A 12,371-nucleotide genomic window follows, 5' to 3' on the forward strand; every position below is an offset into this window, starting at 1 on the left:
AGTATTTACTGGGAACAGAGGATGCCGATGTCCTTCCAGAGGGGGACTCTTTTGGGTCCTCTTCGGCAGGCCTGGCACTGACAAGTATCCTGTGGAGCCCAGGTAGTAAGGAGCCCTGTCCTCACTCGGGCAATTTTATGCCCTGAGCTTTCCCGTATGGGGAATAGAAGACCGCACATATCCATTCTACAGGACGAAGAGGAGACAGAGAAGGAGAAGGGGCAGAATGAGGGGCAGTCGCTATTCTGGAAGCCCTCCGGGCTGAGGCAGGGGATGCATTCTCACCTGTCCGTTCACAGAGCTCAGATAACAGCGGCCCAGCAGTCCCGGAGGCCTGGGTGCTGCTGGGGGCGGGGGCTGAGGGGCCTCTCCAGACCGGGCGGGGATGCTGTTGCTGTCCCAGTGGCTGTGGCGGGGGCTGGCGGGGAGCCGGGGCGAGGGTCTGGTCTCCACGCTGTTCTCCTCCGGGGCCTCGCCCCGCACCCGTGCCACCTGGTGGACCTGCACAGAGGCCTCCGGCGGGTGGTGAATGTGCACCTTCACCAAGGAGGGGTTCACGGAGGCTGGGCACAGGGGCTGGGTCAGAGCCGGAAAACAGGGACCCGCCTTCTGAAGAGGGCCCACCACCCCTGGGCCGTGCAGGCCACTGGCTGAATGTCTCCCCCAAATTCTCCTTCCGTTTCTTCACTCTCTGCTCAAACCCCAGGACCACTCCCCAGCGAGGACAGGACGGGGCACAAACTCCTTCACTCTGCACCTTCCAATGAAGGACCTTCATTATCAACCACCAAAGTACCTCTCTGGATTCTAGCTCCTCCCACAATCCTATACAACCCCTGAATTCCAGCCCAACTGACCCTGCAGGGCCCCACCTCCACACGTTTGGTCACGGGCTGGCCCCTCTGCAGGGGAACCCCTCCCACCCTCTCTGCTTAGTCAAAGGCTCTCCATTGTTTAATGGCTTTCCTGAGCACAGTCAGGGGGCTCTCTATCTGCTGACCTCCTATAGAAGTCTGCATTTTTGGCTACCCTTTAGCTGGTACCTGATAATGGAAGGCAGGGGAAATGAAATGTTTTATGATGATATTCTCTCTCCTATCCAGCCCGCCTCTATTGTTCCCTGAAGGCAGGCCCCTGCCCTTATACTCCTACACCCATAGCACCCAGTAGGGGGCAAGGGCAAAAAAATATATATATTGATGAATTCAGAGGAAGGGCAAAGAGAAGTTTAGCAAGTGAAACCGAGCCCCGGGGGAGGGAGGTCAAACCGAGAAGGAGGGAGGTTTGACCAGAGTCAGTTTCCCTGCCCTCCACCACAGGACCAGCACCCCCGTGTCCTTACCCAGTGCACCCCGAGTCTCGCACTCACCCAGCTGGTTGGAGAGAGGCAATGTGAAGGTGGACTGCCTCAAAGGGCCTTCCAGCAGGGCCTTGTGGCGGGAGCCCCTCTCGGGAGGCCCCCTGTCCAGATTCGGGGCTGGCAGGTGGCAGAACTTCCCAGTGGAGTTGGTGGGGCACCAGCACTCATCCCTGCCGATGCAGCGGCCTCCGTTCAGGCAGGGGATCTGGCAGAAATCTGTAACATTGACCTCAAGGTGACTGCTGGTAGAAGAACACAGCAGCACCCACCATACAGCTGGCGGGTGATCACAGGGAAGCAGGGGGAGCAGGAACCCAAATCTGGGTGGCTTGGGGAGTCCGGCACACCCTGAAATGCAGGGACTTTCCAGAAGGCCGGGAATGAAGAAGGGTAGACGATAACCAGCCCTTGCCTTTCTAAAGAGCCCTTGCACGCCTTTCCTAGACCCCACTGTACAGTGGGACCCCTCCCCCCTCCACCGAAACCCGGGGGACAGGAGGGCAGTGGCACTATGAACTCCCTTAACTTCTCTGTGGAGGAAACATGGACCCAGGAAAGTTATGTGACTTGCCTAGAGTCGCACAGCCTGGCTGTGACAGAGCTGGGTGAGGACTCGGCACTCTGTGTGACTGGGAACAACTCACAGAAGCCACAGGAGGAGAGCAGTGGGCTTCCTTCCTGCAGGAGGCCTGGGCTCCTGCCCAAGGCAAGCCTGTCGCTATGGCCACCCTGTCCCCTCCCAGGGCCTGGGAGCCATCTCAGGGGGAAGGGACTCACAGATTCGGAAGCCAGACTTGGGGTCATGCCCGTGGCCACCCTGGCTATACAGGGTGGTGGTGTCGCCGCGTTCACAGCTGTTGGAGCAGTGCCCACGGGCACAAGTCTGCTTGCAGATGGTGGGAGTGAAGACGATCTTGATCTTCTTGATTTTCTCAGTGAGGTTCAGCCCTGCAGAGAGAGGGCTTGGGTCCAGGGGGCAGGGCTGAGAGGCACAGCTGTGACCTCCAGAGGCTGCTTAGAGAGGCCCACGGGGTCAAGGGTGACTCCATCCCAAGGGCATTTGCTAAGTACCTACTGGAAGCAAGGTCCCGTAGTGGGGGCAGGGTAATACCTTTGAGAAGCTCACAGTCCAACAGCTATTGGGGGACGCCAAAGTGCCAACCATTCAGCTCATGCTTTAGGCAAATTAGCTCTTATCCCTCTTGGCTGAGTATTATTTTAGGTTGATCCGCTAGAAATTGCCATTTCTGTAGGTTAAGATAACTGAACATTGGCACTGTTCCTAATCTAACGTTTCTCTTTTACAGGTATGGAAACTGAGGCCCAGGGAAGGTTGGGTTGCCCCAAATCACACAGCTAGCACGTGCTGCAGCTGGGCTTTGAGCCGGCAGGCAGAGAGAAACGACCGAGCTCAGACTTGCCAGAGCAGAGTCAGTGTGGGGAGCTAATGTCCTCCCATGGAAGGGGAGGCAGGGTGACCAGTTGGGAGGTCACTTTGGCCGTCCCAGCTGGTTCTGTAACACAGGTGGTGGCAGTGCAAATACAGAGGAGAGGTGTTCATTCAGCATGGGGAGCCCAGGGAGGGAAGCCAGAGGGAGAGGGGTAGAGGAGGGAGGTTTAAAAAGTCTACATAGACCGTGTGTTCAAGAAGCTAGCCTGTGAGAGGAGAGATAGAGAGGAAGCCCAAGGGAAGTTGGGTGTGTGTGTGTGTGTGTGTGTGCCCGTGCAAGGGTGTGAGCATGGAGAGCTGACCAAGTATATTTGCTGATGGGAAGCGGCTGGGAGAGGAGACAGCGTGAAGAGGGAGGAGAGAGGTGCGGGGGGGAAGGCAAGGGATGGTCTAGTGTTCTAGAGGAATCAAGAAGGTGGACGCCCCCCTTTCCAAGATGGCAAGAAAGGTGGTCACGGACTAAAAAGAGGAACGAATACGGACAGGGATAAACCTCGAAAACATTACACGAAGTCACAAAGGGCTACGTATCGGACAGGCTCGGTTTACGGCATGTCCAAGATAAGCAAATCTGTAGAGATAAAGTAGACTAGCGGGGCCCGGAGCTTGGGAAAGAGGCGTAATGGGCATGTGGCTTCCTTTTGGAGTGATGACAGAGTTCTGGAATTAGATAGTGGTGGTGGTTGTGCAAAATTATGAATCCACTAAAACTCACTGATGCGTCCACTTTAAAATGGTTAATTTTATATGAATTGCACCTCAACTTTTAAAATGGGAAAAAAAAAGAAAAGAGGTCAGCTCAGGCACAGGTGTAGGTAAGGGCATGGTGTGCATGGTCACATGGTGAGGCAGGTGGGCAGGAAGGTGAGGAGCTCTCCCAGGGGTGGCAGGGGGTCCATGTGCTGACAGGATGGCACTCGGGGAAGTGGGGGCAGCTTGGAGTAGCTGCTCTGAGGGATGAGAGAGAGACAGAAAAAGAGAGAGAGAGAGAGAGCGAGCAGGCACCTGGGGAAGGACTGTTGGGCAATGACCAGAATATGCAGAGGCATGAACCTGCAGGGATGGTCAGGTGTCTCCTCTAGAAAGCAGAGGCCCGGCTGTGGGTGCTAAGAAAGCAACTGGTCAGGTTGGTCCAGGAGGGTTGTGCTTTGCAGGAAGGATGAGGTGGAAGGAACAGGGTCAGGGAGGTGAGGTTCATGGCTGGATATGAAGGAAGCAAAGGCAGGACGTGGGACGGGGCAAAGTCTCCGATCAGCTGGTTTGGGACCCTTGGAGCCTGGCACAAAGCAGGCATTTGACGACTGTTGGTTGATTGGCTGAGAGGATGAGTGACAAGTTGAAACTCAGCTCCTCTGTGAGAGTGGAGGGGAAGGTCAGCAATTTAGATGCTCTGCTCTTCCAGGACCTTGAGACAGGGCATCCTTACCCCAGGGGGATGATGGGTGGTCCAGATACGCCGCCTGCTGGGTGCCATCCCTCCGCTCAAGGCCTGGCCCTGCGGGCAGGGCATTGGAGGTGAGCTGACCGCTGGCTGCGGTGGTTGGGTAAAGCCGGACCGTCCGGGACAACCCCACATGCTGCTGGGAGGGCTGCGTCTGGCTGAGCCCACTCAGGGTCCTGTGGAGATAATCATGGTACAGGGGTTTACCACCTAGAAGCAGCATCCCTGTGCTCTCTGTCCCCGCTCGGACCACCCACCCCGCTGCCTCTGCGCTAGAAGAGTGCTCTCTGTTTGGCTGCCTTCTCTCCATCCATGTGCAGTGACTCAGGGATATGGAGGTGCCCTGAGGTAGGGGGAGTGAGGTAAGGTCCGCCAGTTTGTTCCATGGGAGTGCCTATCCCTACGAGGGATAGCTAGGCTTTTGCTGGGCTGTTCTGGGTGAGTCAGAGCCTCTCTGAGCCTCAGGGCCCTCGACTACAAAACGCAGGCGTTAGACTGGTCTCCTGTGGCTCTGACATTCTGAGAGTCTTTGAGACTCTTAGCAGTCAAGCTCTGCCCCCCAACTGAGTCCTGTGCCTACCCCCTGCCACTTCATAATTCAACCCTTAACACAAATTACCTGTGGACTACGTGCCCAGCAAATGCTGATTCATAGATTGATTTGGGAGGCAGAGCCTAGAATATCCCTCTCATTTATTTTCATTGTGCAAATAATACAACAATATTCAAGGAGAAAAAAAATCGAATTCATCATCTCCCTGCCCCCACCCCTCAAATACTTTGCACATTCCCTTTCTTTCTAATGTTTTTATTTATTTTTAAGAGAGAGAGAGAGAGAGAGAGAGAGACAGACAGACAGACAGACAGAGTGCAAGCTGGAGAGGGGCAGAGAGAGAGGGAGACACAAAATCTGAAGCAGGCCCCAGGCTCCAAGCTGTCAGCACAGAGCCCGACACAGGGCCTGAACGCACAAACTGCGAGATCGTGAGCTGAGCTGAAGTTGGACGCTCAACCGACTGAGCCACCCAGGCGCCCTGCATGTTTCCTTTCAACCTTTGCTCAAATCTATGTTCTTACCCTATTGTCATCACCTGTAGGTGCACCTTGAGTTATTATTTTTTTCACTTAACATTAGATCATACTTGATACAATGTCAGTTTTCATATTTTAGCGTCTCAATTACTACATGATAGTCTATCAGAAGACAAATCACAATTTATTCAGACATTCGCCTGTTACATAGATTGTTTTTAATTTTTTTATGAAACATTTATTTATTTATTTAGTTATTTTTGGAGAGAGGGCTCAAGTGAGCGCGAGAGAGAGAGAGAGAGAAAGAGAGAATCCCATGCTGGCTCCACACTGTCAGCATGGAGCCCGAAGTGGGGTTCATGCTCACCCGATGTGGGGCTCGAAATCACAAACTGTGGGATCGTGACCTGAGCCGAAGTCAGTTGCTTAACCTACTGAGCCACCCAGGTGCCCTGACTGTTTTTAATTTTTTTTTTAACGTTTATTTATTTTTGAGACAGAGAGAGACAGAGCATGAATGGGGGAGGGTCAGAGAGAGAGGGAGACACAGAATCGGAAGCAGGCTCCAGGCTCTGAGCCATCAGCCCAGAGCCTGACGCGAGGCTCGAACTCACGGACCGCGAGATCATGACCTGAGCCGAAGTTGGACACTTAACCGACCGAGCCACCCAGGCGCCCCAATGGATTCGCTATACTATACTATTTTATTCTGTATATTTGAAAAATATGTATAACAGACATTTAAAAAGGACTATTATTTTAGGGTTAATTCTGTGGACTAGAATGACCCTCTCAAAGGTTCTAAACATGTCTGGCTCTAGGTGCACACTGGTGCCTTGCTTTCAGAGAAGGTTCTATCAAAGGTATTAATGTACCACTCAGAGGGCACCCTCGACATCCTAATGTATTATTAATTTCTCATGCTTGGCTAATTAAGGATAAAATGGTACTTCATTGTTGCTTTTCTCTCCTTTATTACTTCTGAGTTGACATGTTCTTCATGGATCTATTTACTGCCTTGAAAACTTTCTGCTCCTGTCCTTTGACATCTTAACCGTTTGAGTTGTTTGTCTCACAAATGTGAACGTGTTACTCATATGTTTATTATCAGGCCATTCTACAAAGCAGCCTCCATTGTAAATATTTCATCACTTCACAATATATATGAACCTGTATATGATGGTGTCTGGACCGTGGCGAGTGGGATCACACTGGGGCCATTGAAGCTGAGGGAGCAATTCCTTGTCCAAGATTATACAACAGGTAAATTGGGATTGGGCCCCAGGATTCCAACCTAGAGCATCCTGACTCCTGTGCCACCCAATAGACCAGCCCAGACCACAATGGAAGCTCAGCCTAGAAGCATCTGCTCAGGCCTGGAGGGTGCTCCTTCCCCCAGTAGGTCCCAACCCTACTTGGGATTCCTTGCCCAAGGTCCTGGGACCCTCTCCCTCTGCTGCCCCTACTCCAGTTTTGTTGACCCTGGGTGCTTAGGCCATGAGCAAACTTCCTCTTATCCTTCCCTGGCAGAAGCCCAATCAGGAGAGATGCCAGAGGCCAGCACCCCAGTGCTTCCCCAGGAAATGTTTGACCCTTCCCCAGGCCCCTTTGCTCAAAGCTTGGCTCCCTTAGGCTTTAATGCAGCTCTTCCTTCCAGGGCCACCAGCAACAAATCCTTACTCTGACGGGCATGAACCATGCCTCACCCTGCTTCTCGGATTTGGGGTCTGGAGTGGGAGAGAGGTCCTGTTAGCCACTTGAGAAGTTCTGGGAGATGTAATGGGCCAGAATGGGGAGCCCAAGCCTCAGGCACCTGCTCCTCACTACTAGGAGAAGAGTAACACAACCAGCTGCAGCAGAAAACACAATCCTTTCAATAGCTTCCCAGAGCGTGCCTGAGAGAGAGAGAACGAGCAGGTGGGTTGGTGGGAGTCTCCTCCTGGTGGCACCAGGCTGGTGCCACGGCTCAGCTCAGTGCCATCATCACAAAGCACCTTAGAAAGATGAAGGGAGTAGCTCATGTTCTGCCCAGCTCTTCACCGTTTTGAACTTGACCAACAAAGAGATCCCCAATCTGGTCAAGGTGGAAACTCAAAGGATGCTTTCTTGGTGGTTTGTTGTCATTGTTGTCGCTGCTGTCACTTGTTTCTCTAATGGAACTCAGTGCTAATGGCCCCAAGATTCCTGAGTCCAAATCCTAAGGCTAGAGGTTAATGTTGCAGAGAAGAAAAAACCACCGTCCACAAAGAAAGTCATGCATTCCCTAGTTGTAGACAGGACCTGGCTGTACCGAGGAGAGAGAACGGGGTTAGGCCGGGCAGATGTCAGTTCTTCCTCTTCTAGAAGAATGGTCTTGAGCAAGTCACTTAGCTCCTCTGAGCCTCAAATTCCTCATTAGCAAAATGGGAATAGTGATACCATCTCAAGGGGCTGTAGTGAGGACTAAGAGAAACAGTGAGGCCATGGGATTGCTTTGCAAATATAAACAAATGGTCACAACTTGAAAAATATGCCCCAAACTTAAAATCACATGAACAACAACAACAACAAAAGTGCTAGATACACTTTATTTATTTATCTATCTATCTATTTATTTATTTTTATATTTTTAAACATTTTTATTTATTCTTGAGAGACAGAACATGAGCAGGGGAGGGGCAGAGAGAGGGAGACACAGAATCTGAAGCAGGCTCCAGGCTCTGAGCTGTCAGCACAGACATGGGGCTCCAACTCATGAACTGCGAGATCATGACCTGAGCTGAAGTCAGCTGCTTAACCAACTGAGCCACCCAGGCACCCCAGTGCTAGATACACTTTAGACAAGCCCCTGAAAGTTCTTATTTATCTAAGGAGAATAAAAGACTTCCCCAAATACTTTGTTTTACTACCACACATCCTTATAGGTCAAGGGCCAAGTGCCCAATCTCGTGTTCACACAAATTTTAACAACCAGAGTCTCCTGAACCCAATCCATCGTCATCTACTGCTGTGATGGGGATGTGAGGGTAAATGACAGAAATGAAAAGTTCTGCCCAGTCTGAGAGGCTCCCAGAATAAAGGAGGAAGCCCCTGGTTCTTTGATAGTTTCTATCTCCTCCACCGAAAGTACCCCTATAAGGAAATTGCCATCTCCCTTCATAAGCCCCAGCTCAGTCCTTGGAGGGGGGCACTGAGGTCCACCATGTGAACAGGGGTACAGGTCCCTTGGTCTCTGGCTGGTCACTCGTGCCATCAGCACTTCGAAGACCACAGGCATCTAGGGTGGGGTGCAGACTGTGAGCTGCGAAGTCTGTAAGCCCAGTAGCCTGGCTTTGTGTTATCTTTGTACTCATTTCTTTTAAGTGAACCACAAGCCGTTAGCAAAAGCTTGTTCGTATGCCCCAGGTTATGGGACATCAAGAAAAGGCTGTGGCATCATGTTCTGCCCAGAGTGGTCTAAAGAAGCAGTGCCCCCTTAAGGGCAAGCGTGGTGGTGACAGAGGCAAGCTAGAGGTTCACTGAGAAGGTGACTTTCTTGGACCACAGCCCTTTGGGAGAGGTCGTGTCCACTCAGCTTTGGAAGAGCTGCTTCGATTTCATCAAAGGATAGCGGTTCTCGAACTCTCCTGGCACAAGAATAGAAGTTGCTATCTCTCTGGGATTGTTCCAGGGAAGTCCTGGCAAAGCAGCCACAATGAACCAAAACAGCTGTCTCTAGACTTTAGGATCTTGTGGATCAGTAAAGTTTTGAAACAAATGTAGAGGAAAAACATAAAGTTGTCAATTTTTTATTTAGGTAAGTAAGAAATTCACACACACACACACACACACACACACACACACACACACACCCCTACCAATTATCACCGCCATAATTCCATGAAATAAGACATTTCAATGTCAAAAGAAACATTTGACTAAAGCTTAACTTGACAGAAACCTTACCATATTGACTTTATTTTCGTTTCTCCATGGACCAATAAAAAATTCATGACAGGCTAGCACCAAGCCAAGGGGAAGCCACTGGGCAACATGATCGCCCAAGGTCTGCTCTAGTCTGAGGACATTTGGGCTCTTTCAACCCATTTGGGGGAGAAGACTTCCTGTCCTTGCCGGCTGGGATCTTCAGACCCAAGTGAAAACTGCCTGGACAGTGCATCTCGTGATGCCACTCAGTTAACTGTGGTGTGCCCATATCCTGCCATCCTTAAAAGATATCTTACACTGAGATTTTCAAGAGCAATGGGGAGACAACTGGATGAGGGCCTCCATACCTTCCACCTCATCCAAGTGCACCCCAGCCAGCACGCAAAGTACTAGGATATATACAACTCCGCAAAGGACCAAACATTGTAGGACCTCCACTCCATCTAATTTAGAAGTTGGGGTTCCAAATACCATTTTGATTGAAAAGCCTTCTGCTGCTAAAAGAAAGTTTAAAAACATCACTAGAAGGTGCACAGAGTAGTTAGAGCTATCACATTGAGCACTGAGCTAGGTGCTTTAAATGCATCATCTCATCCACGTTATTTTATTGAATGATGCGAGTAAGTTGCAGAATAATATGGATAGTATGCTTCCAGGTTTGTGTCTTCAGAAAAACTTCTCTCTCCCCCTATAGATATTGATACAGGGATAGGAAAGATCTGGAAGGGTCTGTAAACAGAGGCTGCCCCTGTTTCTATAGTTTTGGAACTTTTTTCAGGAAAAAATTTGAAATTTTTTACAGTAAACATGCATCATCTGGGAATAAGAATAAATATTTCCCACAGCAGCTCCATTTTATAGGTAAAGAAACTGAGGTTCAGGAAAGGCAAAAAACTTTTCCTGTGTGTGCAAAAAACTAGGATCCAAGGTGGACTGTAGTGGCTAAAGAGGTACAGGAATTCAGATTTAAGAAAGACCATGACGGGGCGCCTGGGTGGCTCAGTCGGTTAAGCGTCCGACTTTGGCTCAGGTCATGATCTCGTGGTTTGTGAGTTCGAGCCCCGCGTCAGGCTCTGTGCTGACAGCTTGGAGCCTGGAGCCTGCTTCGAATTCTGGTGTCTCCCTCTCTCTCTGCCCCTCCCCTGCTCATACTCTGTCTCTCAAAAATAAATAAATGTTTAAAAAAATTAAAAAAAAAAAAAAGAAGGAAAGACCATGACATTTGAGCTGGGGCTTAAGAGATGGGTAGGATTTTCACTGTCCAATAGGAGGAGGAAGACATTCCAGATAAGAAAAATAACAAGAAAATCCATGGAGGGGGGAAGCATGGACCATATTTAGGGGAAAATAATGAGCATGGTTGGATTAAGCATAGAATGGAGGGGAGGGACGGGAAGGAAATAATATCCAGTCAGTGCCTACAGGGTAGCAGGCATCATTCCAGGTGTTTTACATAATGTATCACTTACTTGTCCAAACAGCCCTATGATAAAAACATCTGTGTGGCCAAAACCCTTAAAGTAAAAAGACAAATGGCAAAACGGAAAAATATGTACAACTCCTATCACAAAGGACCCATCTCCATAATATATAGAGAGCTCCTAGAGATGGAAAAGACAGACCGATAGCCCTAAAAGAAAAATCAGCAAAGGAATAGGAATAGTTCACAGGAAAAAAAATACAAATGTTTGCTAAACACATGACAGTATGCTCATTCTAAGAGATGTGCAAATGAAAATGACTCTGAAGTAGTATTTTTAATCCATTAGATCAGCAAAAATTCAAAAGTTTAATAATAGACTAATGTGGCGGGATTGTGCCGAAACCGGCACTCTCAAATGTTGCTGGTGGGAATGTAAATCGATCCAGCGAAATTGCCCTCATGGAAAGCGATTTGGCAAGTCTATCCACACTGCAATGCACCTGTGCTTTGCTCCTGCCTCTCCACCTCCAAGACGATGCTGCAGATTAAACCTGCCATGGAAGGTGCTGCTGCCACCCTTCCCAGGTCCCCTTTGCAGCTGGTGCACCTTCTACTGGCTTCTTCCTTGCCCTGGGTGGATGCAACCACCTGACAAGCCCCTCCCACAACCAATGGGAAGTTCAAAACCCCTGCCCCTTGCCTCAAGGTAGGACACCTCTGCAAGCTCCACTCTCCATCAGGCGTTGTGCTCCCTTTCTCTGGGACCAGTCCTTGCTTGGCTCTTTCCACCTTCCCGTTCTGCTTCCCTCCCTCCCTTGGCAATCCCCCAATAAATCACACACACCCGAATCCATGTCCCAGCTCCACCTCCAGAGGAATGTGACCTAAGACACTTGTTAATGTCCAAAGTGATGGATGAACAAGATTATTCATAGCAGCACTATTTTGTAATAGCAAAATATTTGCAAGGAATAGAAACAACTTAAGTGTCCTTCAGTAGGAGATTGGTTAAACAAACTAAGATACATCCATGAGATGAAGTCATATGCCTTCGAAACAGAAAGCAGCAGCTCCTTTACATCGATAGGGAAAAGCTCTCTAAGACATAATGAAAAGTGAAAAAGGGACGCCTGGATGGCTCAGTCGGTTAAGCGTCCCACCCTTGGTTTTAGCTCAGGTCATGATCTCACGGTTCATAAGTTCAAGCCCTGCATTGGGTTCCACACTGAATTGTGGAGCCTGCTTGGGATTCTGTCTCTCCCTCTCTCTCTGTCCTTCCCCTGCTCACTCTCTCTGTCTCTCTCAAAATAAATAAACTTCAAAAAAAATTTTTTAAGCGAAAAAACCAGCCATAATGTGGCCCGCTGACTGTTTTTGTACGGACAGTGACATAATATTTTTTAATATATTTAAATGGTTGGAAAAGGTCAAAAAGAAGAATGTATTTCATGACATGAGAAAGTGATGTGAAATTCAAATTTAGGTTTCCATAAATAAAGTTTAGTTGGCACCCGGCCACACTCGTCTGTGACTGCGTTTGGTCTCCAATGGCAGAGCTGAGTACTTGCAGAAACTTTATGTCATACAAAGCCTGAAATATTTACTATCTGGACTTTTATGGAAAAGCTTGCTGGCTCCTGGTGTGGGGCATGTAAATTTTTGTGTAAAAGTAGCGAAAATAAGTATACATGCTGCATTTATTTGCATATTTATAAAGCAACCTTGGAAGGCTACCTTGGAAATTAATCACAGTGGTTAC

The 12,371-nt window shown here is 49.4% G+C and overlaps 1 protein-coding gene across 1 annotated transcript in view; it reads right to left on the minus strand.

Annotated features, from left to right (window-relative positions):
• The window catches only part of LTBP2 (latent transforming growth factor beta binding protein 2), a 104,641-nt gene that overhangs the window by 48,583 nt on the left and 43,687 nt on the right, over window positions 1-12,371 (minus strand). The window contains exons 4-7 of the mRNA XM_042990125.1: window positions 4,237-4,427; window positions 2,138-2,308; window positions 1,370-1,576; window positions 286-563 (exon numbers count right to left, since the gene is read on the minus strand). Coding sequence (XP_042846059.1) covers window positions 286-563; window positions 1,370-1,576; window positions 2,138-2,308; window positions 4,237-4,427 — 847 coding nt within the window. The remainder of the gene's footprint in view (window positions 1-285; window positions 564-1,369; window positions 1,577-2,137; window positions 2,309-4,236; window positions 4,428-12,371) is intronic.

Source organism: Panthera tigris, chromosome B3 (assembly GCF_018350195.1).
Source record: "Panthera tigris isolate Pti1 chromosome B3, P.tigris_Pti1_mat1.1, whole genome shotgun sequence".
Lineage (NCBI taxonomy): Eukaryota > Metazoa > Chordata > Mammalia > Carnivora > Felidae > Panthera > Panthera tigris.